The following is a 26,950-nucleotide window of genomic DNA, read 5'->3' as shown; positions in this document are numbered from 1 at the left end:
TTCCATCCATTGTGATGCGTCTTCATTAACATTTAAATGTAATATGTTTTCATTTTGTCACGTTTTCTTTTCTCTTTTCTTTTCTTGTTGCATAAACTTACGTTGCCTATTATCATTGTGACATAAAAAAACGGTGGATTGACATAAGGGTGTTTTTGTTTGGAATGGCTCAGATGTAGGACAGCTGGAGGGAAGCGAAAACTGCAGAGTTGCAGCAATATGCAGATATTTATGTAACCAAGCTCTTTTCCAACAGCTTGAAAACAGTGTATGGACACAAATCCCATGCCATGATTTATGTACGTTCAGCGAAGGTTGCTCAGCTGACAGACAAAAAGACGTCTTGAGACGATGGACAGAACACTTTGACAAGCTGCTCAACAGACAGTCTAGCATTAATAAAGAAGCCATTAACAGCATTCGGCAAGGCCCACGATAAACTGTCTAGATAACAAGTCAACGGAATCAGAGGTACGAAAGGCTGTGAAACACTTATAGCCAGAAAAAGCGGCAGGACTGGACGGGATTCCCCCTGAAATATACAAAGAAAGGGGGCGGTACTCATCACTAAGCTCACAGAACTCCTATAGTACTTCTGGCTGCATGAGGTACAACATCAGGAGCTACAGGATGCACACATGGTCCATTTCTACAAGAACATGGGTGATAAGTCAGCCTGCGACAACCATTGAAGGATCTTCCTTCTAAGCATAGCTGGGAAGATATTGGCACGTATTCTTGTCGATAGACTCGGAAAGCACTGATTAACAATATTGTATCGGAAATTCGGTGTGGATTTAGAAGCAACCGAGGCACGATTGACACAATTTTTGCAGTTCGCCAGCTTCATGGAAAGTGTAGGGAACAGCATAAAGACCTTTATCTATTATTCATCGATATCAACAAGGCATTTGATATTGTCTGTCAAACTGACCTTTGGTCAATCCTAGCAAAACTTGACTGCCCTGTAAAGTTTACTCACATGGCACGCTCCTTCCGCAATTGTTTGATGGCAAGAGTTACAGAAAATGACTGTGTGTCAGAACTTTTCCCCAGTTGCGTGAAGCAAGGTTGTGTGGTGGCTTCAACGCTCTTCCGCATCCTGTTTCCAGTCATGTCGAAATTGGGACTTTCCAAGTCTAGTGCAGACATCACATCAACTACATATCAGATGGACTCGTCTTAGATCTCCGAAGACTAAAGGCAAAGATCAAAATACTGGAGGCTCTGCACCAGGACTTTCTGTTTGCAAATGATTGTGCCCTAGCAGCCACTTCCAAGGAGGACCTGCAAAAACTAACAGACAACACGTCGGAGGCTTGCGGTTCGTTTAGTTTCACAATCAGTCTAATGAAATCATAGGTACTCTAGCACGCAAAGCTGAAATTGGTGTCACAAGAGCCATGTATCAAGATCCAGGATACACAGTTGCAAAATGTAGATACCTTCACCTATCGTGGCAGTCGGGTGACCTCCGATTATAGCCTGGATAAGGAAATATCAAGTCCTCTCCAAAGCTAGTGCTTCCTTCGTTCGCCTCTGGACTAGACTGTGGAGTGAGCACGGCCTAAAAGTGCAACCTAAAGTATCTGTCTACAGAGCAGTTATTCTGGAATCTCTATTGTATGGCTGTTAGACCTGGACTCCATATTAGCGGCACATAAAGCGACTGCACCAATTTCATCAACGTTAACTACGACAATGGGTGTCAAGTGATAAGATAACATCACCATTGCAAAGGTTGAAACCACACGTCTTGTTGGCCTGGAAGGGACACGTCAGACAAGACATGAGAAACAGCGGAGCATATCCCGCAACATATCTTGCATTCGGACTCCACAGTTACATGAGGCGGCACTGAAGGCCTCGTCGAATCGACGGCTATCCAAGAAGAAGAGTTACACTGGCCAAAAAATTAAAATTTGTTTGTAGAACCAAAAACTCTAAAACATTCCACTTCACTTGCCCAGCTGTTAATTTTGGTATGGTTGATTTTTTTTTTATGTTCACGTCTTGAAGGTTGATATTCGATAAACACGATTATGTTTTAGGTTTTTCATAAAGGCTATTATCTGAGTTATGGATTTAACGTGTATTCTATATTTTAGAGGTGAGTTTGGTTGAAAATAATATTTCTTTACATTTTGTTCTGTAAGTTGTTTTAATGCACTAATGTCTATATAGTGTGTGTTTTATTTGATGATTTTGAAATTATTAGTAAGGAGAGGCACTTAAATATATCATGCCTTTGTTTGTTGTCCTTTTGAATTTTAAATATTACACTTATGGTAAGAAACAATTCATATGAAGTATATGCCAGACAACATGTGACGCAAAGACAAGCTGAACTTGACAATAAGATTACTATGGCGGCCATAGAAATATTGATGTCAAACGGAACTGTTGAAACCCTAAGAACATCTACTAATTTTCAGTTGATTGCCTTGGGTCACAAATTAGAACACCTTTGGTATATCCAGGAGTCCGTATTCATGATGTCAAAAAGCCGAATCTTGAAAACTCATTAAGTTTTGTCGTTGTTGATTCTGGGAAAAATGTTATTTAAATTTATCAAAAGTTTTTTGGATTTTTTAGAATCCACATTCATCTACATTTATACAATGAACTCATAACATTGGTGCAATAATGATGATTTTTATTCTAAATTCTGCTTACCCTCATATTCATAATGTATTAAATTATCTATACCAGGACATTTTAATTTGGAACTTATATTTAGCAAACATGTTTTCTGTTTATGTATCATAAATTATTGATCATCTAATCTTATATTCAAATAAATTTTGACCACTAAAAGTGAGTGAAAAATAAGAATTCCACGTTAAAACTTGATATTCTTGTGCAGCTTATCAAACAAATATAATAGCATTCTTGCATTAAAATGTGCCCTTCGCAGCAAATTAGAGTTCATTTTCAAACACATGTTGTTGGACGTTGACAAAAGAAAATAACAAAATAATAGTGATGCATATATCATATCCCACAGTGAACGCAGCATATATATGGGCAAGCACAGAACACTGGATGTATCAGAAGTAGGGTGAGGTACCTAGGGGTATAAGATATTACATGTCGACCGGTCACCGTGAACCTGGTCTGGCAAACGAATAGATAGACAGTATTCAACCCAGTGGCAGACTACATTTGCAACAAAATTACTACACCCGCAATTGATCTTGCGAGTTAATGTTAACTTTATATGAAACTGCTGAAATCCCTGTAGAATCAACTTATTTTTCAATAGCATATTTCAGTTTAGAAATATATAGTGTCATATTTTTTTTCCAATTCAAGAAAAAAATATCTGGTATATAGAACATCTGTCATCCGGAATTGTGTTATGGAAGTTGTAAGTGACAGCTGGGACAAATCTAGTTTAAAATACAGTCAAATTCGATGGGGCCAAGACAAAACGTAAAATAGCCAAGGGTTCAAGATCTTGAGGTTAAAATACAGGAAGGAAATATAGTGGTGACTTCCAGCTCTCTTTGACTTCTATGGAATTCAAAATAAAGAAGTTCGAGACACCAGGTGTACAATGTTTGCGAGTAAGCATGATAAGCCCAGATTTTATTTCCCACAAGGAAGCATGATGCTTATCTGATATTATCTCAAACACATGTTCGTATTAAAAACGTTCGAAATTTTTCTAACGGGGAAGTTTTTTTTTCTTTACAGAAAGCGTGTAGCTGTTTGTGGGAAGTACACATACGATCGGGAAGATCCAGATTGAATCGCATTTAGAAGTAAAATGATCCGTTCATTTGATTGTAGTTTTTGCTCTCTTTTGTATTGGCTGTGTTTAGCAAGTTGCGTTCCTCTACACTTCTACAGATGATACCATTGGTCGCTGTTCATTATCTTCGAATCTCACAATAATGTATTGATATGCTAATAATGGGTACCAAAAACGGTCAACAATGTATGCATGTCTGAAATATTAAACCATACAAGCATGAAATGAATGGTTTCAAACATATTTATACATGTAAACATGATACATAAACCAAGTTTCTTACTATACATAAAACACTTACGGTACATAAAATAACATCTGTAGTTCTCCTCTACAAAGGATAAAGCAAGGTGCAAAAAACAACCTGTTTGTCAGCCAACTTAAAAGTGAGCTAGATAAATTTTCAACTCTAAATATTTAGACAATATTGTTAAATAATATGTTTATACACATTTTGGACTGCATCTAACTTTTTGGCATAAAAAGGATCGTGTAATGTAGGAATTGCCTACATCGGTTTACCTTTATGAAAGGTGAAGATAACGAACAGTGATCAATCTCATAACTCCTACAAGCAATACAAAATAGATAGATGGGCAAACACGGACCCCTGGACACACCAGAGGTGGGATGAGGTGCCTAGGAGAAGTAAGCATCCCCTGTCGATAGGATTTAACATTTTCATTATTACACATATAGGTTAATAATACCATATTGACTATACCAATTTAAACATCCCTTATTTCTCTGTATACCATCGGGGACTTACGACAATGAAATCTATACAAGCAATATATATGTTTTAAATAAGCTTACTATTTATTGCAACTATAAACCATTTGGATGCGGTATGCACATACAAATCTGCTACGATTTGATTATTTGCTGAACAATTAATCTAATATATGATGAGTCGGTGTTTGTAATCTTATCTTAGACAACATTCGAATACGCCCCATTGCCAATCAATTCTTAATTATTTGCTTACGTTAAACTAACTTGATCAATTTTTATTGACAAACTCTTTAAATTATAGAAAAGGGAAGCCAAAATTATGTTGAATGTGAAAGTAATTCAGACTTCTACGGTTGATATTTTTAGTGTTCTTAAATGGATGCCTGTTCATGGTTATTTTTGTGTCTATAGAAAGCTATGGCTTGCTTTCAAGATTCTTAAGAACATGACACCAGCAAATATGAACGTTTTTAGTTTTGTCAGCCAAATTAATTCTAGAACAACAAGAAGTAGCGATAGTGGCATTTTATATTTCCCAAAAGTTCGCACTGAATATTACAAACGGTCTTTGAAGGTATTCTCCGCAATTTCATGGAATCAGTTGCCTGAGTCTGTCAGAAGATGTGGTTCTATTACATCTTTTAAATCAGCATATTGCAGCATTATTACTCAAATAATCAATTATTAATCAGAGGTGAGATCAGGTGCATGGGAGGAGTAAACATCGCTTGTTGACTGGTAACATCTGTCGTTAGCCCTATATTTTGATCATGTAAATGAAGGAATATGTGTCACCAACACGTAGTTGATATTTAAGCACAATGAATGTGAAGGCAAAGATGATTATGCAAAAAGTATAATATGTTTACGCTTGATACCACTACCAATGTATCATATGAACAAAGATATAAAAACAAATTAATATTTATGCTCTACATTTCAATAATTGAGTTTTTCTATGATTTCAATTTATTAATATCAAGTATTGATTTTTAATTTGTTCCTATGCATATTTCTAATTGGAATTTTTCAAAGCATTTTTTTTTAGATCATTGCGTCTTGAAAGCCATTGTTTCCAAAAGGCATATATACTCAATGACCTACCAACGTTAGCGTAGATATATAGATGGATAAAGGGTTGTGTTTCTTTGGGGTTTCGGGTATATATGACGGCAACAGGTCATGCATGAGTTAGGTGTTAGAGAGTAAAATTCTACTCCTAAATCCCGAGTCTCTGGGAGCACTTGAACGCTTTCATCAAACCATTAAAACTATGATGAAAACCAGTTCAGGAGTCTCCAGGATTCAGGGTTTTTTTTATTAATATTTGGCGATACAGATAAGGAAAATTGGCTAACTGAAACTAATGTTCTTAATCTTTTGAACCATGTATGCAAGGTGAATATAACGAACAGTGATCAGTCTCATAACTCCTATAAGCAATACAAAAAAATAGTTGGGGCAAACACGGACCTCTGGACACGCCAGAGGTGGGATCAGGTGCCTAGGAGGAGTAAGCATCCCTTGTTGACCGGTCACACCCGCCATGAGCCCTTTATCCTGATCAGGTAAACGGAGTTATTCGCAGTCAAAATCAGTGTGCCAAGAAAGGCTTAACAATCGGTATGAAACACGTCAGACAGCATTTGACCCATTGATAGGTTGTATTGGCGAACTAGATCGTTATAACGACCATATAATTTCGTTATATTTCGTAATTTCATAGAGATACTTGAAAATGCTTGTAAATTAGCACAAGAAAATCGCAAGAGTTCTCAAACCAATATGAAAGTTTGGTATGACAAATTCGCCAGGAAGAGGGTTTTTAAACCAGGTGATATGGTTCTTCTATTTTTGCCTGTTCCTGACCATCCTTTGCAGGCCAGGTATTATGGTCTTTATGAAATTGAAAGCAAGGTTAGTGATGTAAACTATGTAGTTAAGACACCTGGCCGGCGTATAAAAAAACGAGTTTGTCACATTAACATGTTGAAAGAGTATTTTGATAGATATGACGGAAATTCTGTAAAATCAGTTTTCACTTTAACCAATGCTAAAACATTACAAAATTGTACTGTAAATGAAATTAGTGTAGAAACATGTGAAAAAGACTTTAGCCAGAATGTCTGTTTAAAGAACTGAAATTCTTGCCAATCTGAACAACAAACTTGGACATTTGAATATTCACTAAAGAGAACAAGTTCAACGTCTCATGGCTAATTATCCTTCAATCTTCTCGGATGTTCCACAAAAGACCAATACCGACTGTCGTGATGACATAGTTAGTGACGCTTTGCCCATCAAGCAGCTTCCATATCGTTTAAATCCATCAAAATTGCAGTACTTAAGAACAGAAGTAAAGTATATGCTGGACAATGACATTAACGAACCAAGTACATGTACAAGTGACTGGAGCTCACCTTGCATTCTCGTCCCGAAACCTGATGGTATCTACCAATTATGTACTGTCTTTCGAAAAGTGAATTCTGTCACAAGAACATACTCTTATCCGATTCCTAAAATTGATGAGTGTATTGACAAAATCGGAAATGCCAAGTTTGTCAGTAAATTTGGCCTGTTGAAGTGTTACTGGCAAGTGCTATTGACTGAGAGAGCCAAATAAATATCTGTATTTGCGACTCCCGATTGTCTCTTTCAATACAAAGCGATGACGTTTGGTATGAAAAATGTTCCAGCGACATATCAGTGGATTATTCATTACCTTCTACCTGACCTTCAAGGATGTGAAGCCTACATTGATGATGATATCATCTACAGCGACACTTGGGAGGAACATCTCCAAATTATGCGTGCATTCTTCGACATTATGTCAAAAGCAAACTCAACAGTGAACCTTGCAAAGAGTGACTTTTCTCATGCTTATGCATAGTATTTAGGTCATATAGTAGGCCAAGGTTATGCTACATCTATTATTGCTAAAGTGTAGGCTATTACAAAATATCTGATTCCTACAAACAAGAAAGAGTTAATGATATTCTTGGGCATGACAGGTTTTTACAGAAAATTTTGTCCAAATATTTCTTCAACAGTTGGTCCACTTACAAACATATTGCAAAGGGATGGCGAAATTTGCATACACAAAGGACTGAGATGAATCGTTTTGTAAAATTAAATTTGTTCTCATGAGTAGTCCAGTTCTTTCGGCTCCACATTTTTTTAAACAATGTAAGCTTACTGTAGATGTTAGTGATGTAGGAATCGGTGCTCCTTTATTTCAAGAACATATTTACAATGTAGATAGAGTTGTATCTTATTTTTCAAAGAAAATTACAAAATGTCAACAGAATTATTCAACCATTGAAAAAGAGTCTCTTGCTTTGTTATAAGCTTTGCAATTTTTTCATGTTTAATTGAATGTTATTGTACATTCAGTTCTTGTTGTTACGGATCACAAACCTTTCACTTTTTTGCGTAAAATGTCAAACAAGAATCAAAGACTCACAAGATGGAGTTTATTATTGCAATAGTATGATATTAATATCAAACATATCAAAGGCATAGACAATACAATGCCTTGTCAAGAGTGTCTTCAGTATGTTTTGCTATTTTGTTGTTGCTTTGGTTGATCTGCATTGTATATTAGAGTTTTCATTGTCATTCAAACTTTAAAGAGGAGGGTGTACATGTATAATATTTGCACTCAATTGACCTAGATGGTTCTGCAAAGTGATGTTTATTTCATTGACACCTGTGACCAAGATTATTATAGCGTAAGATATTCTTAGTAGAAAGATAACGTAACGGTTGCAGCATCGTCTTTCAAGAGTGTACTAGAAATTTCTTTCCTATGATATATTTATTGCTATACATGGGATAAAAAAGCTCTGGTTAGACACTTTACATGATTTTGGGATTTTTATAATTGGAACTACGATTTTGGATTATTTCTGTGTGCGTAAATTACCCTTGAATTTATCTGTAATAGGTATACAGATAACTCCGTTTACTTGATCAAGATATAGCGTTCACAGTGTGTCCTTACTACGAGTATATGTCGAAATTTTGCAGCCCTTCACCGGCAATGATGACGTCTCTATATGAATGAAAAAAAAATTCAGAGGGACCTTAAATAAGATACAATCAATCGCATACGGATTACTAAGTCCACCTGATGATTATCATTCTCCTGGGTACCTGGTCCACCTTCTGGTGTAATTAGTGGTCAGTGTTTGTCCAACTCGTAATTATTGTATTCATGAGGTATGAAATTAATTACTGTTCGTTTTCTTTACTTTTCATTTATACCCTAACTTAGAACTTGCCCAACTCTCTATTTTGTATTGCTTATAGGAGTTATGAGATTGATCACTGTTCCTTATCTTCACCTTGCATACATGTGTATAAAATCGATTTACGCTGTTATTGGCAACAAATAAGAAACACAGAAACGTGTTAGCACAATAGTAATCCTACAACCTCATAGAACACATGCTGTCATCAGACAGATCATACAAACAATAAACCTGGCGAAATATACCTTCTACACTATTTGGATTTTATCTCATTGCAGGATGATTATACACATAATGTAACCGTATCAAAATGAGTCCGATATTTGCTACAGTGTATCAGCAAGGAAATTCTAGTAGATTGCTAAAAGCATCATAATACGTGAAAACGTCTAATGAAATTCAAAGATATATATACTCAACAAAATTTATACAATCAAATTTAGCAGGAATGATTCACCATATTAACGTACCTTAACAAAATACTTCCTGGTTGTTAATTTCAAGTGAGCGGAGCTGACAAGATATGAATTTACTTACAAACCCCATTATTTTGATCATTACAACTTCAACATCGTGTATTCCTTCCTTTGGATATGGTATGTAATAATTTGTTTTTTACATTTCCATCGATAAACGTGTGTTACTCTTCAGCAGTTCGCAAATTCTATGGTCGTCATAATGATCTAATTTGCAAATACAACTGTCATTGGGTCGAGTGCTCTTTGAGGTGTTTCAAACTAATTCCTAGGCGGTTTGTTTCATATTGACTTTGACTACTGACGACTCCGTTTCCCTGATCTAGACTTTCAGCTTTTGATGCATAAAACCTGTCAATAGGGGTTTTACTTCACCCTACGCACCTGATCGCAATAGTGGTGTTTCATGTGATCCGTGTTTGTCAAATTCCCAATTTTGTATACTTATTAGTATTTGTGGCATCATGGACTATTTCATTCATGGTGAGTTTACGAAAGGAATAAATGTTGTAAACATAAGCAATATTCTTCGCCATCAAAAAAACCAAACTTGTATACCGTCATTTTGAATGTCCATGTGTATGCCTTGTATTTGCTACAACAATTATTCTGCTATTGTATCCAGGCTTTAAAATTCTTGAAAAACTTGGATAGAAAGCCATCTTATACAAACTCCTCCTACGTGTACTTGGTCTTCCTCTTTTAACTATATCCAGCTGGAGATGTCTCAAGAGGTCTTAAATTCATAGCGACTCGAGATTATTTTCATATGGAAAGTTATCTCTAATATGAATTATGTTGATAATGAAATAGAAGAACTTGATTGATTGATTGCGGTTTTGCCCCGTTTTGGCAATATTTCAGCCTTGACATTTTGTCAAAATGTATAATGATCATAAGAAAAATACGAAGATGTAAAATTAGACGCCTTGCAACAGAAATATGTGTTATCAATTCGACTCTGGTTGTTATAACGATCTAGTTCGTCAATACAACTTGTCATTGGGTCAAATGTTGTCTGACGTGTTAGGCCGTTCTTGACACACTGTTTTTGACTACGGAAAACTCGGTTTACCTGATCAGGATATAGGGCTCACGGCGAATATGACCGGTCGACAGGGAACTTTTACCCGTCCTAGGCACCTGATCCCACCTCTGGTGTGTCCAAGGATCCATATTTGCCCAGGTATCTATTTTGTATTGCATATAGGAGTAATGAGATTGACTGTTCGTTATATTCGCCTTTCTTTTAAGTAAATCAGAAGTGATGAAATAATTAGATAGGTTATATCAGATGGATTTCTTACTTGAAGCTGACAAAATTTATAACAACAATATTTCTCTTTCGAAGACCCATATTTACAACTGTGTCTAAAACGAACGTTGTTTTTTTTTTTATTTCAGCATTTGGTTATCCAGTTCTCATCTAAATAAGGAATTGATTTTTCAAAATCACATTTCAAATTTGAGAAGACTTGATATGAAGACATGCTGTAAAACGATAAAATTGGCGCGATATCTAATTGTGTTACCTTTAGCGCAAGTGACCTTTTGCACCAAAATTAGAAGTGCACCAACGATTATTTTTCAAACGTTTCAGGTCATTCATGTTGACTCCTGTTCCAGAAAATGCTTGTAGATCTATCTGTATTACTGCTCCGAATACATATATCCTCGAAACGAAACATTGTTACAAAATTACGTGCACAATCATTTGCTCTATTCACAAATTTCTGTCAATATTAGTCGTGAGTTAGAAATTGATCGACAATTATTGAATGTACGCTTGACTGACCATGAAGAAAAAAATACACTTCAATCAAACCACCAACTCTACGTCAATGAATTACTTTCAAACAATTTGTCAGTGCGCTAGAATCAATATGCGCCAATGTCTTTGCACCTGCTTTTGCATTAATTTTCTTTGTGATCAGTTATTAAAACTACTGTTAAATACCACTCTAATTATATGCACAATTACTCAAAACTTGGTATTGAATTTCTCATAGACAATATCTAGTCTTTCGGGATTAAGTCTTCTAAGTATGTTGGAATTTCTATCTACATGAATTGTGCTTCTTTATTAACTGACTTCTTCTGTATTTCTTTTAGACAGAATTCATTTAAAACCTTTTGCATGAAATGTAATACGTGTTGCGATCTTCAATTCATATTTAGATGCATCGACGACATTTCATCTATCAAAAACGCCCACTTTCATTCATATATCAATTGAATCTCAATTGCACGTTAAATAAAATACACCATGGCGTATTGCTTTAACCTCAAAGTATAGACAAAGGTATGACTTAAACTTCTCCATCTTCAATATCCCTTATTTCTGTAGCAATATTCCATTATCACCTGCATACAGTGCTTATTTCTCTCGCCTGATGCGATACAAGCGAGTATGTCCTGCTTATAATCCGTTTTTGAATTGAGGCAAGTTACTGATTAATATATTTATTTTAAGAGGGTTTTCAAAAGTCTCGAAATAAGTCAACATTTAGCAAATTTTAGATTCATGATGATCTACCTTGCAAATACAACCTGTCATTGTGGTGATTGCTGTTTAATGTGTTTCAGGCCAGCTTCACTTTTACAAACATAATACTTTAAATCACAAGTATCTCAATACACAGGGATATATCATTATAGATATTCATCACACTTGACGATTCATTATTTTTTTCAGTAGGGAATCAGGGAAAAAAATAAGTGACGTGAATAAATTGATAATTGTATTTGAACAATTGCAAAGCAAAATGAAATAAATGATTGAAAATGGTAAATAAGAGAGGCACTTATGTAGTGTGTTGTGATGTTGTACGTGGAAGAAGTGAAAAGCAGATTGATGTTTGTATGAAATTGATTTACTTATGACATTTGATCAACAAGTATGTTTGTAAAATAACAAAACTATATATGCATCATACTCAAGTTGTCAGTATTAGATAAACAATGACTACATGCTTTAAAAATGTGGTTAAACTAAATATCCACCTATACAAAGATAATGTGAAAGGAATGTTGATTATGTTTAGAGATGTTTATCATAACATACAATGATACTTGCACCCCTCAGATGTTCGGAAACTGAAGAGAAACCTGAAGCAATAGTTGGGTTCGATACTTTAACTTAAAAACAAGACTTTTCTTTGTCATTTGTTTGTTTCAAGTAGCTTCTATAGATTTCAATCCTTTGCTATCAACTGAGATAGATATATCAAGAACTTGCAAAAGAGCTTACCCGTATTTTGGAAAGGGCTTTAAATGTTTTTGAGCGTTTTGGATGCATTTAACTTAGTTTATTGATTCTTTCTTCTGCATTGTACTTTTGCCAATCGATCTTTTTCCTGTTGTAGACGATTTATCTAAAGGCAAAATTGCCAGTCAATCATCAACTTGGGAATGTAACGTACAAACATGTGCAAACTTGTACCTAGCAAGTAATGCAGTTGATGGAGACACCACAACATGTTCTAGAAGCAAATGGATAGGCCCAAGTGCTCCTGATAAGACAATGTGGTGGAAAGTGGATCTTGGTGCCATTTATAGCATACATAGTATTGCTATACTGTTCAAGGATGATGACAGTGATGGTGAGTTTGTACATTAGCATGGCTATCAAAATCTAAATTATGGTTTTTCATTTTCTATGCAACACACAATCTCATTAGTCTAGATAGTCACGTGCCAGGGATGATAAAACTTCATATTTCCCTCTCAAACGTCATATCTCCCCATCATATTTCACCCCTTCGGCAGCTTCGAGCATATTCCATCAATTTTGCATCAAGGTAGACGTTTGCTGTGACGTCAGAATAAGTCTGAGTCATTGTCCTATCATAGTTAGTAAGACACAAAATATTCCGGTCTCTGATACACACTTTTTAAAAAAATCGCCTGATTTTGGTTGATACAAAAACAGGCAAGTAAATCATCATTTAGGGACATTGGGACTACAAAAAACTGGTTATCATATCGATGTATTTTGTTGTTTGTACCTTGTAATACGTTGAGGTCGCGGTGACACCGTAAGGACGATTTCAGCTACATAAAATGTATAGATGAGCGGACTGCAAAATGCACTTCTGTGGTATTGCTTTGTTTCGGTAAAATACACAATTTATTGCATGCATGTTCGGGAGATATGAAGATTTATTCACCCAAAACATCACATTCTCCTCAGGTGCTGCCCTCGGGGAATACGATTTTTCTCGGGTGAATAATTCTTCATATCTTCACCCCTGTCATACTTAGATATTTTATTGAAAGTAGACATCAACGGCAAACTGACAACTCAACTGTATGACAAACGAGATGATTTCAGCTTCTCCATCGTCAACTTCCCATATTTATGTAGCAATATTCCATTATCACCTGCATATGGTGTTTATATATCTCAAATGATCCGATATGCAAGAGCTTGTTCTGCTTATAGTCAGTTTCTAAATCCAGGTAATCTACTGACAAACAAGTTGATGGTACAGGGGTTTCAACAGTCTCGATTGAAGTCGGCGTTTCGCAAGTTCTATGGTCGTTGTGACGATCTAGTTCGTCAATACAACCTGTCATTGGGTCAAATGCTGTCTAACGTGTTTCATACCGATTGTTAAGCCGTTCTTGGCACACTTATTTTGACTGCGGATAACTCTGTTTACCTGAACAAGATATACAGCTCACGGCGGGTGTAACCGGTCAACAGGGGATACTTTCTCGTCCTAGGCACCTGATCCCACCTCTGGTGTTTCCAGGGGTCCGTGTTTGCCCAACTATCTATTTTGTATTGCTTATAGGAGTTATGAGATTGATCGCTGTTCGTTATCTTCACCTTGCATGTATAATATTGAATTCTAACGACACAGTGTTCAACACAAAAATTATCTTAGGGCAACTACGGACCTTGAACGCACAAGATAGAGATCATGTGTTAGGAGGGGTGAGTTATCCACCAATCACAAAGGCCGTGGGCCTTCTATTTTGATTAGATAAACGAACTAACTCGTAGTGAAAATCAGCTTTAAATGATTTCTTGGTAGTCTCTTTCGATTCAAAATTAAAGACGATGACCTTTGAATCAGTAAAGAGACATAAAAAGCATATATTAGTGATGATGCAATATTGCCATGCAAGAATCGTTTCAGATTGTTCCGTGGTATAGTGGTCTGCTTCAGAGTCAGTCTGTAAACAACTATGAACATTTGATCTTAACTTTCAATTTAAAGACGAGTCTCGGGTTTGTCATTTCAAATGTACATCAAGGATAGCTAGGGATATTTTCTTCCGCCCAGAACAATTGCATTCACCTTTAATCAAGCAGAGTAGCATTGAATTTGAAAATCTTCTTGAAAGGTAAAGATAACGAATGATAATCAATCTCATAACTCATATAAGCGATACAAAATAGATAGTTGGACAAACGTGGACCTCCAGACACACCAGAGGTGGGGTGTTTTCTTTGAGGAAAAGTGAAAATAACGAAAAGTGATCAATCTTGTAACTCATATAACCAATGCCAAATAGAGAGTTGGGCAAACGCAGACCTCTGGATATACCATAGATAGGGCCAGGTACCAAGGAGGAGTAAACAAAATGATGAATCCATAGAAGATGTATTGATATTAAAGTAATGAATTGAAATCATATCTTTAGCATCGTTAAATGAAAGAAACGTTAAAAGAATTATAATGATGTACGTCGTCATTCAAATTTCCGTGCATGCGTTTTCAATTTATAAACTGAAGATGATGATTTACATGTATTATATGTTTACATTAAAGCCATAATGATATCTTTATAGAGCAGATACAAAGAGGGCGTTTTGCAGGATTTTCTTTATATCTATCTAACTCTGGTGTTCGGGACAGTGGCTCTCCCTGTTATTTGGACGGACCTGAGTTACCTCCCTTGAATTTTACAACAACCTGTGTGGGATATGGACGTTATGTCACCTTTTCTAACGAACGACTAGATCAAGTAAAATATCCTGCAGGATACGAGATTCTACGTGTGCTAATTGAACTTTGTGAAGTCATCGTTAAAGGTAAATTTTCTACTATGGTTTATCTCATCTTTGAAATTAGCAGTAATTAGCATTGATGTATTTCATTGTTTCCCGAAAGAATACGAAATATATGTTGTTTGGTTGTTTTTGTCTTTTACGTCCATTTAAGAATTGTTCACTGACATTGAACATGATATTGAGACGTCACCAGTTGTAGGTTTAGCACCACAAACTTTGTCATATACCTAAAGTCCAGGGCCATAGCAGTGAGGTTTTTGTAACATTTCAATGCCTACCGTGGAAAGGGTCCTCCGTATTAAGGTAATATCCGAAAGACCCGTGACTCTCACCTCTAAATGCCGAGCGCTTAGCAAAGGAAAAGTTTATGTATATCATACGTTTGACACTGTCATCTCACAATTAGAACTCACGATTTCATGATCACAGAGTCAACCCTTTACGGAAGAGCTACCGCGACCTGTTCAGGATACAAAGCGGGAAAGGTGAAGATAAACCTAAGTGAAATGTATTCTATATGTTCGTATGAAAATGTACGTGTGTGTCTCATATAGCAATCACTAAATGGAGAGTTGATACTTGTTTTGCTCGTATCATTCATTGCCAGGCATACATTTGTTAGTTTCTCCGTCATGGAATGAACAAAAACAAAATTCTGTTTAAAAAGTATTTCATACTGATTCATCTAGTTTTAAACCAAGTTAAAATTATTGAAACATTCCTCTGTTTTTAGAGTTCTCGAGTGAATACTAAAATAAGAAAGAATTGGGAGTTTACCTATGAGGAACCATTTTAACATAGAATTTACATGGTCCAAATTTTCATCTTACTCAATATTCGAAACTTCTGTTTTTATCCGTATCGTTTCAGTATTGACATTCAAACATATATATTGCGATACAATTTATGTCGAATAGATCGCGTGTGGATCCGGGTTAGAATAGGCACTTGCTTGTCGTAAGAGGCGACTTAATAATCCGACCCTTTTGATTTTACCACGAAAACTGAAGTTCCATGTCACAACAGGTGTGGCACGAAAAAAAACCGACACTTGCTCAAAGACCGTAGGCGCCGAACATAGAACTAAATTCTGTAGCCCTTCATCGGCAATGGTGATGTCTCCAAGTGACTAAAAGATTCTCCAAACCTAAAAAACATTTATAATCAATAAATCTATATATCCGAAGGTATTTGTTAATAAGATTTATATGCCTAGAACGACAATATCACGTGCTCTCACAGTGTATGACACAGACTAGTGGATGAATTGAAATGTATTTCATAGTTTTTACCTCGCTTCTCATTTCAGTCAAGGTTCACATGATTCTAGTTAAGAGATTGTCACAAAACTAGGTGTGAAGGGTTCTTTTCTTTCAGTTTATAAGGTGTCTAAACTTTGGTGATCCTTGACTGCCAAGCAAAATATTTCTTTAAACATTTACAGCAAAACTATTTACATAGGAATCTGATCCCACCTCTGGTGTGTCCAGGGGTCCGTGTTTCCAAACTATCTATTTTGTATTGCTTATAGGAGTTATGAGATTGATCACTGTTCGTTATATTCACCTTTCATGTAAAACAGACTCAAAATAAAAGAAATCCCTTTGAAAGTATATCCGTCCATGGTAACCGGAAATCCTCAGTTCGGGTACGTACATCCTCTTACAATCCCCCGCGTGATTAAGGTTTACCAGTTTCATACGGAGGATATTAGTTTGGATATGAATAAAAGCTGTAATTGGTCGTCTGCAAGTGTACCACACTAACAAATAATCCCTTCAAAATCTGCATATCACAAACTAATTCCGTTAACAACAAATAAATTACAAAAACTGTAGTGGATATATCATGAACTGTAAACAAGATATTGCATTTTACTTACTAACCTGTCGTGTTTAATAAACATACACGTTTTATCAGTCTGGTATTCTATCTGCTGCTCATTTCAGGATCACACAGCAAGGGAAGAATGCATTACAAATATCACTAAAGAACACACACACACACACACACACACACACACACACACACACACACACATATATATATATATATATATATATATATATATATATATATATATATATATATAACTAGTTCAACAAGTTTGACCAGTAATGCTGAAATCTACTGTACAGCCTTGAGACAAATTAAATATGCAAACAAATGTTGTAACATACGAACGAAAACTCAGTTAAAGGACAACAACTCAGAAACAAGGCACCATAATTAATCAGAGAAAAGCATAGGCACAGTGTATATTGTGATAGAGATTACATATCGGAAAATATTGTAGAAAAGTACGGAAAATTATCTCTATGCAAACGTTCAAGCACTTAATCTTAAATTGGATCAATTGGGCCAAAATATAGATATCTCGAGAGAAAGCCTAAAAAGAAAGTGAGACGGAGAACAATCGGCGAAATGGACACAACCATTCCTGTCTTATTTGGGGATGGATAAACGAAACAACACTATTTACTCACTTTATTATATTATGTTAAATCAGCTCGTTCTCAGATGTTTTGAATTTGTGGTATATTCATATCTCAAGCATAAGAATATATATCTGCTATGAATATATTCTAAATGAATAGTGTAAAGGAAAGGGAAGAAAATGTTGTCGATGAAAGGTGAAGATAACGAACAGTGATCAATCTCATAAATCTGTATCTTTGTACAGTTTTATTTCATTCGACTCATCTTTCTGCTTTCTATGTATTGATCTGAAGTGTTTATACCCCGAAATCGTAAAACAAGAACATGGTATATTGTACGTCTGATTTGTTTTGTCGAAAGTACGATTTCTTCTCTAGAACGTACAATTTATCCAGCTATTTCTGTATTAAATCTTGATGTGGAGAAATACGCGTCTATGGTATTACTACATTTCTATCAGATCCCAGATGATTATGGTTACAACTGTAAACTATGATGTCTAAAGGACTAAAATCTAAATTTGTATTATGTTTAAGGCTGTCAGAACCTGGGTGTATATGGAAGCAGTTGTAAAATTCCATGTCCAAAAAACTGTCAGGATAAGATCTGTAACATCGTCAATGGAACTTGTTTTGGATGTTTGCCTGGATGGACGGGGGCTTTATGTGAAAATAGTATTCACATTTTGATGTTATCATATTTTCATCGATTCATTCATTTCATGAATATACTAGAATGAAAACTGAATGAAAATTAATATGATGACCATTTTATTTTCTTGAATAGAATGTCGACACGGGTGGTACGGTCAGGATTGTAAGAACCGGTGTGCAGGTCAATGCAGGGGTAACACAACTTGTAATCACGTGACCGGTGACTGTGATAATGGTTGTGCTGCCGGGTGGATGAGCAGTAGATGTAATGAGCGTACGTACGAATTACTTCTGATTTTTTAGGATACCTTGTATTAATTCAAAAAATAGTAATGCATACATGTCTCATCAACAAAAAACATTATACACCTATCTTCATCGTGATTTACACCTTAACTAAATAATTACAGAATGCATTGCTGGAACGTATGGCCCTGACTGCATCTATAATTGTAGTGGTCACTGTCAGAATGACGTCATATGTTACATAGAAACTGGACATTGTGATACGGGTTGTATACCAGGGTATACAGGACATTTTTGTTATGAATGTGAGTGACTTCACTTTTCCTATTATTGTCGATATTTTGTGTTAGAAGAAAGTAAAAAATTATCCTGATATATTGAGTGTTGCCAAAACAATTTCTACAGTGTGTTTACCTGGACGTTTCGGAGACCGATGCGAAGAACGCTGTAGTGGACATTGTTTAAACAATAAAGTTTGTCACTACGTGGATGGGATTTGCACAGATGGCTGTAACGATGGATATATTGGAAAACGCTGTAACGAAAGTATAACAAATATATAAAGAAATTTCACTTTTCACGTTTCGTTTAAGAAAAAATGTATTATTTTAAACTATGTACCGGGATATAGATAAGGGTTGGTCACGTGGTGAAAGGTCTTGATGGAAAGTTTAATTACATGAGCAAACCGTATTTATATTTCGGTATATATTTTGCTATTATACCTTATTGCTTATATTGAATTTTTTTATCGATAACCATTGCTTAATTATCAACACGTTAACAACACGTTTCCATACATTTCACACAAATGAAGAACTGTTTTGATTAATAAGACGTTGAAAAGCAAGTTTATCAACACAAACACTGTAACAAATGTATAAAGAATTTACATTATCATTGATGCAGGCTACTGACAAACAAGTTGATGTCACAATGATTTGTTTGATTATTAGATAACGTATGTCAAAAACTAAAAAAAAAAAAAACCAAAAAAATCAATCTTACAATCTTTTACCAATTTTGTTTAAAGTTATATATTTGCAAATTCTCTGGTCATTATAACGATCTACTTTCCCAATGCACCATATCTTCGGGTCAAATGCTGTCTGACTTGTTTCAAATTGATTGTGAGGCCGCTATTGGTACATTGGCTACATATTACTTCATTTACCTAATTAATATATAGAGTTTACAGCGGGTGTAACCGGTTGACAGGGGATGCTTACTCCTCCTAGACACCTGATCCCACCTCTGGTATATTCAAAGGTCAATGTTAACTTGTCTCTCTAATTTATATTGCTTATGACAGGTAAAGATAGCGAACTTTGATCAATCTCATAACTTCTATAAGCAAAATAGATACAGACCCAACCTGACAGAAAGCAGTCCCAGAGGAGTCCGGCAGCAGTCCCAAAGCAGTCCCAGTAAACAAACCAAAAAGCAGTCCCAGCGGTCCCAGCAGTCCCAGTAGGCGGGGTTAAAATAACTAGTGGGTGGAGCTAGGCCGACAATGAGATTATCAATAAACATCGTCGATAATCGCCGGAGCGCCTCAATACGATGGTCGAAATCGAAGATAAATGACTTACAGGTCTCAAACTACCAGGAAATGGAGGAAAATTCGCCTTCAGAAGCCCATATTTTGATTTTCAGATTTTATTACCATGGCAACCAATTTTCAAAAATAATGTATATGGTTCTTGAAAGTACTCATGTGAAAGATTTTAAAGGTCCATCATGACATCTGATGCTAGCCTGGAAATGGGTCGAGATACACTCAGGCATCTGCCATTCTGGAAGTAAAAACGCAACAAAAATGAGGAAAATATACCCATCTTCAACCCCTCCTAATTCAAAAAAAAAATGTCCCAGTATAATGACAGATATCAACTTTCAGCAAAATTCCTAACCTTTCCAACAAGGCCAAATTTGCAATAGAGTCCTTGATTCCTTTTCGAGATATTTTACATCAAAGATACAGCATGCTCTTTTCAACTTACCGTTTAAAGTGAAAGTAGAATTACCCGTCTAGAAGTCAAACTCTCATACATCTCACAGTCACAGTTTCGAATCCCATAAAAAGGCACTGGATCAATGTAGAATGGTCACCTCCCTATATTAAAACAGATATCAATAACAATGAAACTATTTAAATTCTATAAAATACACTTTTAACATATTTACATTTTAACCCTGATCACTTTAGCTTCGTATTGGCAATTCGCCAGGTATATTGAGACTTACAATGTAATTAAAGAGAAAAACAATACATTATACATGAAAACAGTACGTATTCAAAATACTTGTGTGACTTTTTTTTCATGAATTCAAACAAAATAAATACGAGCGAAAAAGATGCATGCAGAGTTTATAAGTCTGATAACAACAATTTCACAACGTAAACTCAATTGATGTCCATGTTCTGTCAGGCAATGTTGTTGTTGTTGTTATTTATTATTTATTTTTTTAATATTTCGCAAATTCTATGGTCGTTATAACAATCTAGTTCGTCAATACAACCTCGCATTGGGTCAAATGCTGTCTGACATGTTTCATACCAATTGTTAAGCCGTTCTTGGCACACTGATTTGACTGCGGATGGCTCCGTTTACCTGATCAGGATATGGGGCTCACGGCGGATGTGACCGGTCAACAGGGGATGCTTACTCCTCCTAGGCACCTGATCCCACCTCTGGTGTGTCCAGGGGTCCGTGTTTGCCCAACTATCTATTTTGTATTGCTTGTAGGAGTTATGATATTGGTCACTCTTCGTTATCTTCACCTTACATGTGAAGTGTATCTTGGGTTCTGAAAATGATGTACCATAATTATATTTATTTCTTGACTGGGTTATTAATAATTGTGTTTAAAGTCACCTAAATGAAATATTTACTTATCGTCTATATTAAACTAGTAAAAACTGCTTTCCACTTACGTGTACTTTTTGCCAGTATTGTAAAATTGTTTAAATTCACTGCAACATCTAGACGGATTTAAAAAATTAAAAAGATTCCAATCAAAGTGTGTAAGTACATGTTGTTTTAACCTGAAATCGAAGGTAGAGTGTTTGTAAAGTGCATGTTCCCGAATAGACATGTTCAAAGCGTTACCGACGACAACATTTAACAATAATTGCTCTTTTTTCTACTCATGATAGCCCTGTTTTGACACCTGTAAACACACGTCGGCATTCCGTGACTCCCGTCTCCATGGACACAGTATACCTGTATTTCTTGTCAATCATAACATCACGTGATTTGTTCACGCTTGGCCTAACAAAGCAGTCCCAGAAAGCAGTCCCGGGGACTGCTGGGACTGCTTAGACTGCTTTCTAACAACGGAACACAATTTGTGCCCATGCTAATTCCAACAGACTGTTTGAAGACCTGATTATCAAAGACCACGAATACATTGTCATTAAGGAACTCCAGTATAATTTTTAGTTCAACTTCAGAGTATTTGTGCGTGGAATCAGAGTGGCGTTTAGAGTAATTGTTGTTGTTTTTTGGATGACCGATCACTAGATAGATGTAATTCCTTTTGTTGAAGAAGATGTCAAAAAGTCTAGTATTTAATTTATCGTGAGGAATGTTTATGTAAAGTGTTGAAAAGTCATACATTTTCATGTTCTTGATTTGAAGAAAGTTTTGCGTTTAAGTTTAGTTAAAGTTATTTATATTTTTTTAGAATCCACATTTGATTTACACCATTTTAGGGATATGTTGTCCCACAGTTCGTTTGACGTTTCTCATTCACAACTGATGATATTTTCGTGAGAAGCAAAGGTAGGGACTTGGTAAAACGTTTACTGGGTCCAGCAATGAATCTATGTTTGTAAGGGTTTTTATTGGTTTTAGGAATCCACTATAGGTACGGTAACTCATATATATCCGACCTATTCACTGTGATATCAAATGTGTCTAAAACTTAAGCATGATTTGAAGAATTTCGTCTTATAATAGTTATGTGATTTATCACTGTTCGTTATCTTCACCTTTCATGTAAGATGCTTAATAAAAAAGTGAAATGTTTGAAAATTTATTTATTCCAGTGAAAATTTGTACATCATATATAATGATTGCAGCATGTGACCCTGGATACTTTGGAACCAATTGTTCTGATGTCTGTTCTGAAAACTGCACTAATGTTTGTCGATACGATGACGGGTTGTGTGACTGCTATCCTGGGCATAAGGGTCCTAAATGCAACACAAGTAAGTACGTCACGTCTGTGGACAGGATTTCAGGGCGGATCATATCCAATATTTCAATAGTTCAGCACAACTCATGCAGGTATCTGGTTTCATCATGACATTGCAAATGTTTCTTGCATGCATGGGGAATGTTATAAAAGTTGTGATTAATAGCATGTGTATATAATACGTGGATACGTTAAGGCAGATTATGAAATCTTTGCTGGGATAAAATCCTCGAAACGATGTGAAGTCAAAATGAAAATAAATATATTATTAAGTATATATATATTTAATTCAGATTTTATTTTCTTGTCAGTTTTATTCATACACAGAATAAAACATACAGCTACTAAGATCCAAAGAAATACGAGCGTGACGATAACACATGTAAAGAATTTGCTAACTGTACCATGTAAATATCGACAAAATATGAAGTATGTGAAATATAGGTCATGGGATATATAGGATATATATGTGAAACACTTAGAATTTCTTGATATTGGTTATGTTTATTGACAATTTTGTTTAACGCAAAAAACATTCCATTTAGCATGTCGATCCGATTCTCCTCTGCCCACAGTGAAAAAAAAAAACTGCAAAAGTAAGACACTAAACTGCATACGTTTAGAGCCCTTTATACACCATATGAAAGATCATAAACTAAGGTTCACTGCTATTACTGCTAGAAGCGTCTGTTAAACTTTCAAAGAAAACTGCAGAACATCGGTATAAAATGTGATACACTGGGTAGATGGTTTCGTGTTTAGATATTTAATTTTTTATTTCCTTCTAAAAGCGGTAAGATTTTAAAAGTACTTTTGATAAACTATGGGTGTTTTACCGTCATCATCACCAGTTATAGCAATGATTGAATCGTGGGGTAGTGTGTCACTTTTCATTATCTATTAAGGTACATCCCTGATCTATCTATAACAGCCATGTAATGACATTACACGGAAAAGTATATTTGCCATGCTGTTATAATACAAAATATCCTCATGTAAACACCCAAAATAGTTTTTAAAACTTAGTAGCTCCCTCCTTGTGTAGGATAAATCTTAAATATTTTGTAATTTACGTGCATAAATGAGGTATGACTTACATTAACATACTTGCATTTTCGATGAGTTCATGCAGCAGGTCAATGAACCCGTGGAATATTCAAAGACCATGTCGAGATTTTCTTTCACTGTATAAACATTTCAATACTTTTGTAATTGTATAGTTTCAGCCTCATTACTTTTCCCATTATACAGGAAAATATGCCACACTCAATATCTTATCACGGAATGTTGGTGGAATATCTGTCCCCAAAGTTCACATCCTCGATTACTAGCCACGTTATTTACATTAAATTCTTCTTCTGTTGAAGAAAGAAGTCACCTGTACGTCATTGTCGCAATGTGTATTTAAAAGTATTTTTGAGAGGGGTGACCAAATATCTACAACTTAAAACGTAGATTTAAATAAACCACGTAATGTCTCCTTAACTGTGCTGCAAATCCCCGGATCCTGGTCTCAAAGGTTTCCAAGGACAGCATTGATATATTGAACGTTCAGATAAATTAGCAAAACGTTAAAGTCCAATTGCTGTTAGGCGCAGTTGAGCAGGTATTATAAAAGAAGAAAGGAACAGAATCGAGTATAAAACATAAAAATAGATGGATCAAATATATCCCAGGTAGATCGACATATCGCATGATTGAAAATTGTTGTAATGACTGACGTTCTCACAAGAAAAGAAGCTCATACTTCCAATTTATGTTCGGTAGTTTCAGGTCGGAAATCAAACACAGAACCAGAATACGATATTCCTGTTTCCTGGATTGTAGGATTTACAGTATCTATAACACTGAATGTGTTTTTCATCCTCATTGGTTTCATAAATCTCAGGTATTTGTTACATGAATATATTGATAAACATCCTGGCGGTTTTTAGATTTTTTGTTTGACATGAAAAAGGCTCACTCATTAAACTTATCAACACATTAGCAGTTATACCATTTGATTCTCGATCAAGGCGCTGCATCAAACCCAATATGTTTAATATCAAAAATAAATAGTAAAGATAACAAACAGTGATCAGTTAATTCCTATCAAGAATACAGAATGACGAGTAGGTCAAACACAAACCACTGGACACACCAGAGGTAGGGTTCTGTGCCTAGGAGGAGTAAACATCCTCTTCGACCAGTCTAATCCGCAGTGGGCCTCTTTTCTTGATTCGTTAACCATTATCAATGACCGTTCCTTAGCCAAACACCCGACATTACAGATGATATTCAATTACATCAACATGATTAAGAAATAACTGCTACAGCCGTAAGCAACATGCATATGTCAAAATTTGTGGCACTTACGTGAGTGAACAAGTTCTATATGGGACGCAAAATAACATGTAAACAAACGATTTTCGTAACAAGTCTTATCTTTCAATATGTATATTCTTTCAGAAAAAGATTAATACAGAAAGAATCTAACGCTGGTCGATCTGATGCTACACACTACACATCGACTGACTCTATACAAATTGAGAGTGGAGACACGTCAACTGACCACCCCAAATATCAGGAATTAAATTTGACCAGAGATGAGAATCTGTATCAAGAAATACAGTCCCAACGCGACATAACATAAGACAAAAAGGTGCATTGTATACGAAGAGTAAAACAAAACCAGACATAACTAGCAGACTAAAATTATGAAATCCTTATTCAATGCAGTTAATAAGGAAGAAGTTCATACTGTCGATCCTAAATACCATTTTACAACACAATAGCTGTCTAAATGCTGTAAAACTATTGATGACAAAACAGTAGTTTAATGAAACATAAAATGTAAATTCTATCTTTTCATTTCAATTCATAAAATAATTCTAGTATAAACTGTAATGACCAAATCAATTGTAGTTCCGAAAATGTCTCTAGAGTACAAGATAAAGTTGTTTCACAATGAGTTCTCTTATTTTTGTTTTGATTTCATCTATCTTTTTTCCAGGAATTCTCACACATATGGACATGATATAATTATACAAATGTGTACATTTCGCGTCATATTTTCAATATTTAAGGAAGTAAGCTAAGTTTGACCTAGGCTACACGATATAATGTAACTTGGTGCGGTTTATGCTTTTAATCACCTTCTCGTAAACTGTAATTTGTTGTCAGGAAATATAACAGATAATGGTACACTTTACATGTTTATTATTTTTACATCAATTTTGTTTCTAATTATTACAAAAATAAATGAAATATAATTAAAACTCATTCTTGTGATTGTCACTTTAATTGCACTGCGGTTGTTTCAATAATTGGAATGGTGGCTCCCACTCTTATTTCCTACTTTATTTAAAAGATCTATAAAATCAAGATGCACATTTCAAATATACATATTGTTATCTCACATTGCACATGCACCATAACCTAGTGCGCATGTGTACGCATCACTACTACACTGTACATTTTGTTTACTACAACTACGATACACTGTATATATCCATATATGTATTTTTACTCTACCAATTATTTCATATGTTATCACTCAATACTCAATATATACATATATTTGTGCATGTACTTTACTTACTACACAATACACATACTGGTGTATGATAATTGACAATGTTTTTTCCACATTGTTACTAATACTCGTCACTTTACTTGTGTAGTCATGAGAGTTTTACACCTATTCTATACTTAAAACTATACACAGTACTTGCAAAATTAACAATATGCAAACTTGAACCAACTTTACACAACAAAGTCAACAATCAACTACAAGTGAAGACATTTTGACGTTTACAAATAAACTGAAATGAACTCAATATTAATAATAGTACATAAGCTTACCTCAGAAGCGCTATAGTGGAACCTGCCTGAAGTAATATGACAAATTGAATATCTAACAATGTTAAGAATTTCGAGTTACTTTTGACGTCTGTTACTCGTGCTTGCTACGCCCAAACTGAGCAAAGCAAACACCGCAAACCAATTCGAATACAAGGATTTAAAAATATACTTTGTTTAGTCTTCAATTTCAAACCTGATTTAAACGTATGGGTGAAAGTTTGGGATAAAATTTATCTATTTACCTGAACACAGATTTGGTAATGAATGAACGGAAAGCAGTATGACTTTAAATGTGACATGTAACATAGGTAACATTAGCT

The 26,950-nt window shown here is 35.3% G+C and overlaps 1 protein-coding gene across 1 annotated transcript; it reads left to right on the top strand.

Annotated features, from left to right (window-relative positions):
• The first annotated feature begins 982 nt into the window (after positions 1-982).
• On the top strand, positions 983-26,037 carry LOC125661953 (multiple epidermal growth factor-like domains protein 11). Its single transcript, XM_056147718.1, has 11 exons — positions 983-1,070; positions 1,172-1,324; positions 12,587-12,823; positions 15,025-15,267; positions 18,222-18,359; positions 18,472-18,612; positions 18,749-18,889; positions 18,990-19,130; positions 22,672-22,800; positions 24,555-24,675; positions 25,236-26,037. Exons 1-11 carry the CDS (start codon positions 983-985, stop codon positions 25,417-25,419), a joined length of 1,716 nt encoding a protein of 571 aa, XP_056003693.1. The 3' UTR covers positions 25,420-26,037.
• The last annotated feature ends 913 nt before the right edge of the window (positions 26,038-26,950 follow it).

This window comes from Ostrea edulis, chromosome 8 (assembly GCF_947568905.1).
Source record: "Ostrea edulis chromosome 8, xbOstEdul1.1, whole genome shotgun sequence".
Classification (NCBI taxonomy): domain Eukaryota; kingdom Metazoa; phylum Mollusca; class Bivalvia; order Ostreida; family Ostreidae; genus Ostrea; species Ostrea edulis.
Note: the sequence above shows the minus strand (reverse complement) of the source record. Positions and strands in the feature narration are given on the sequence as shown.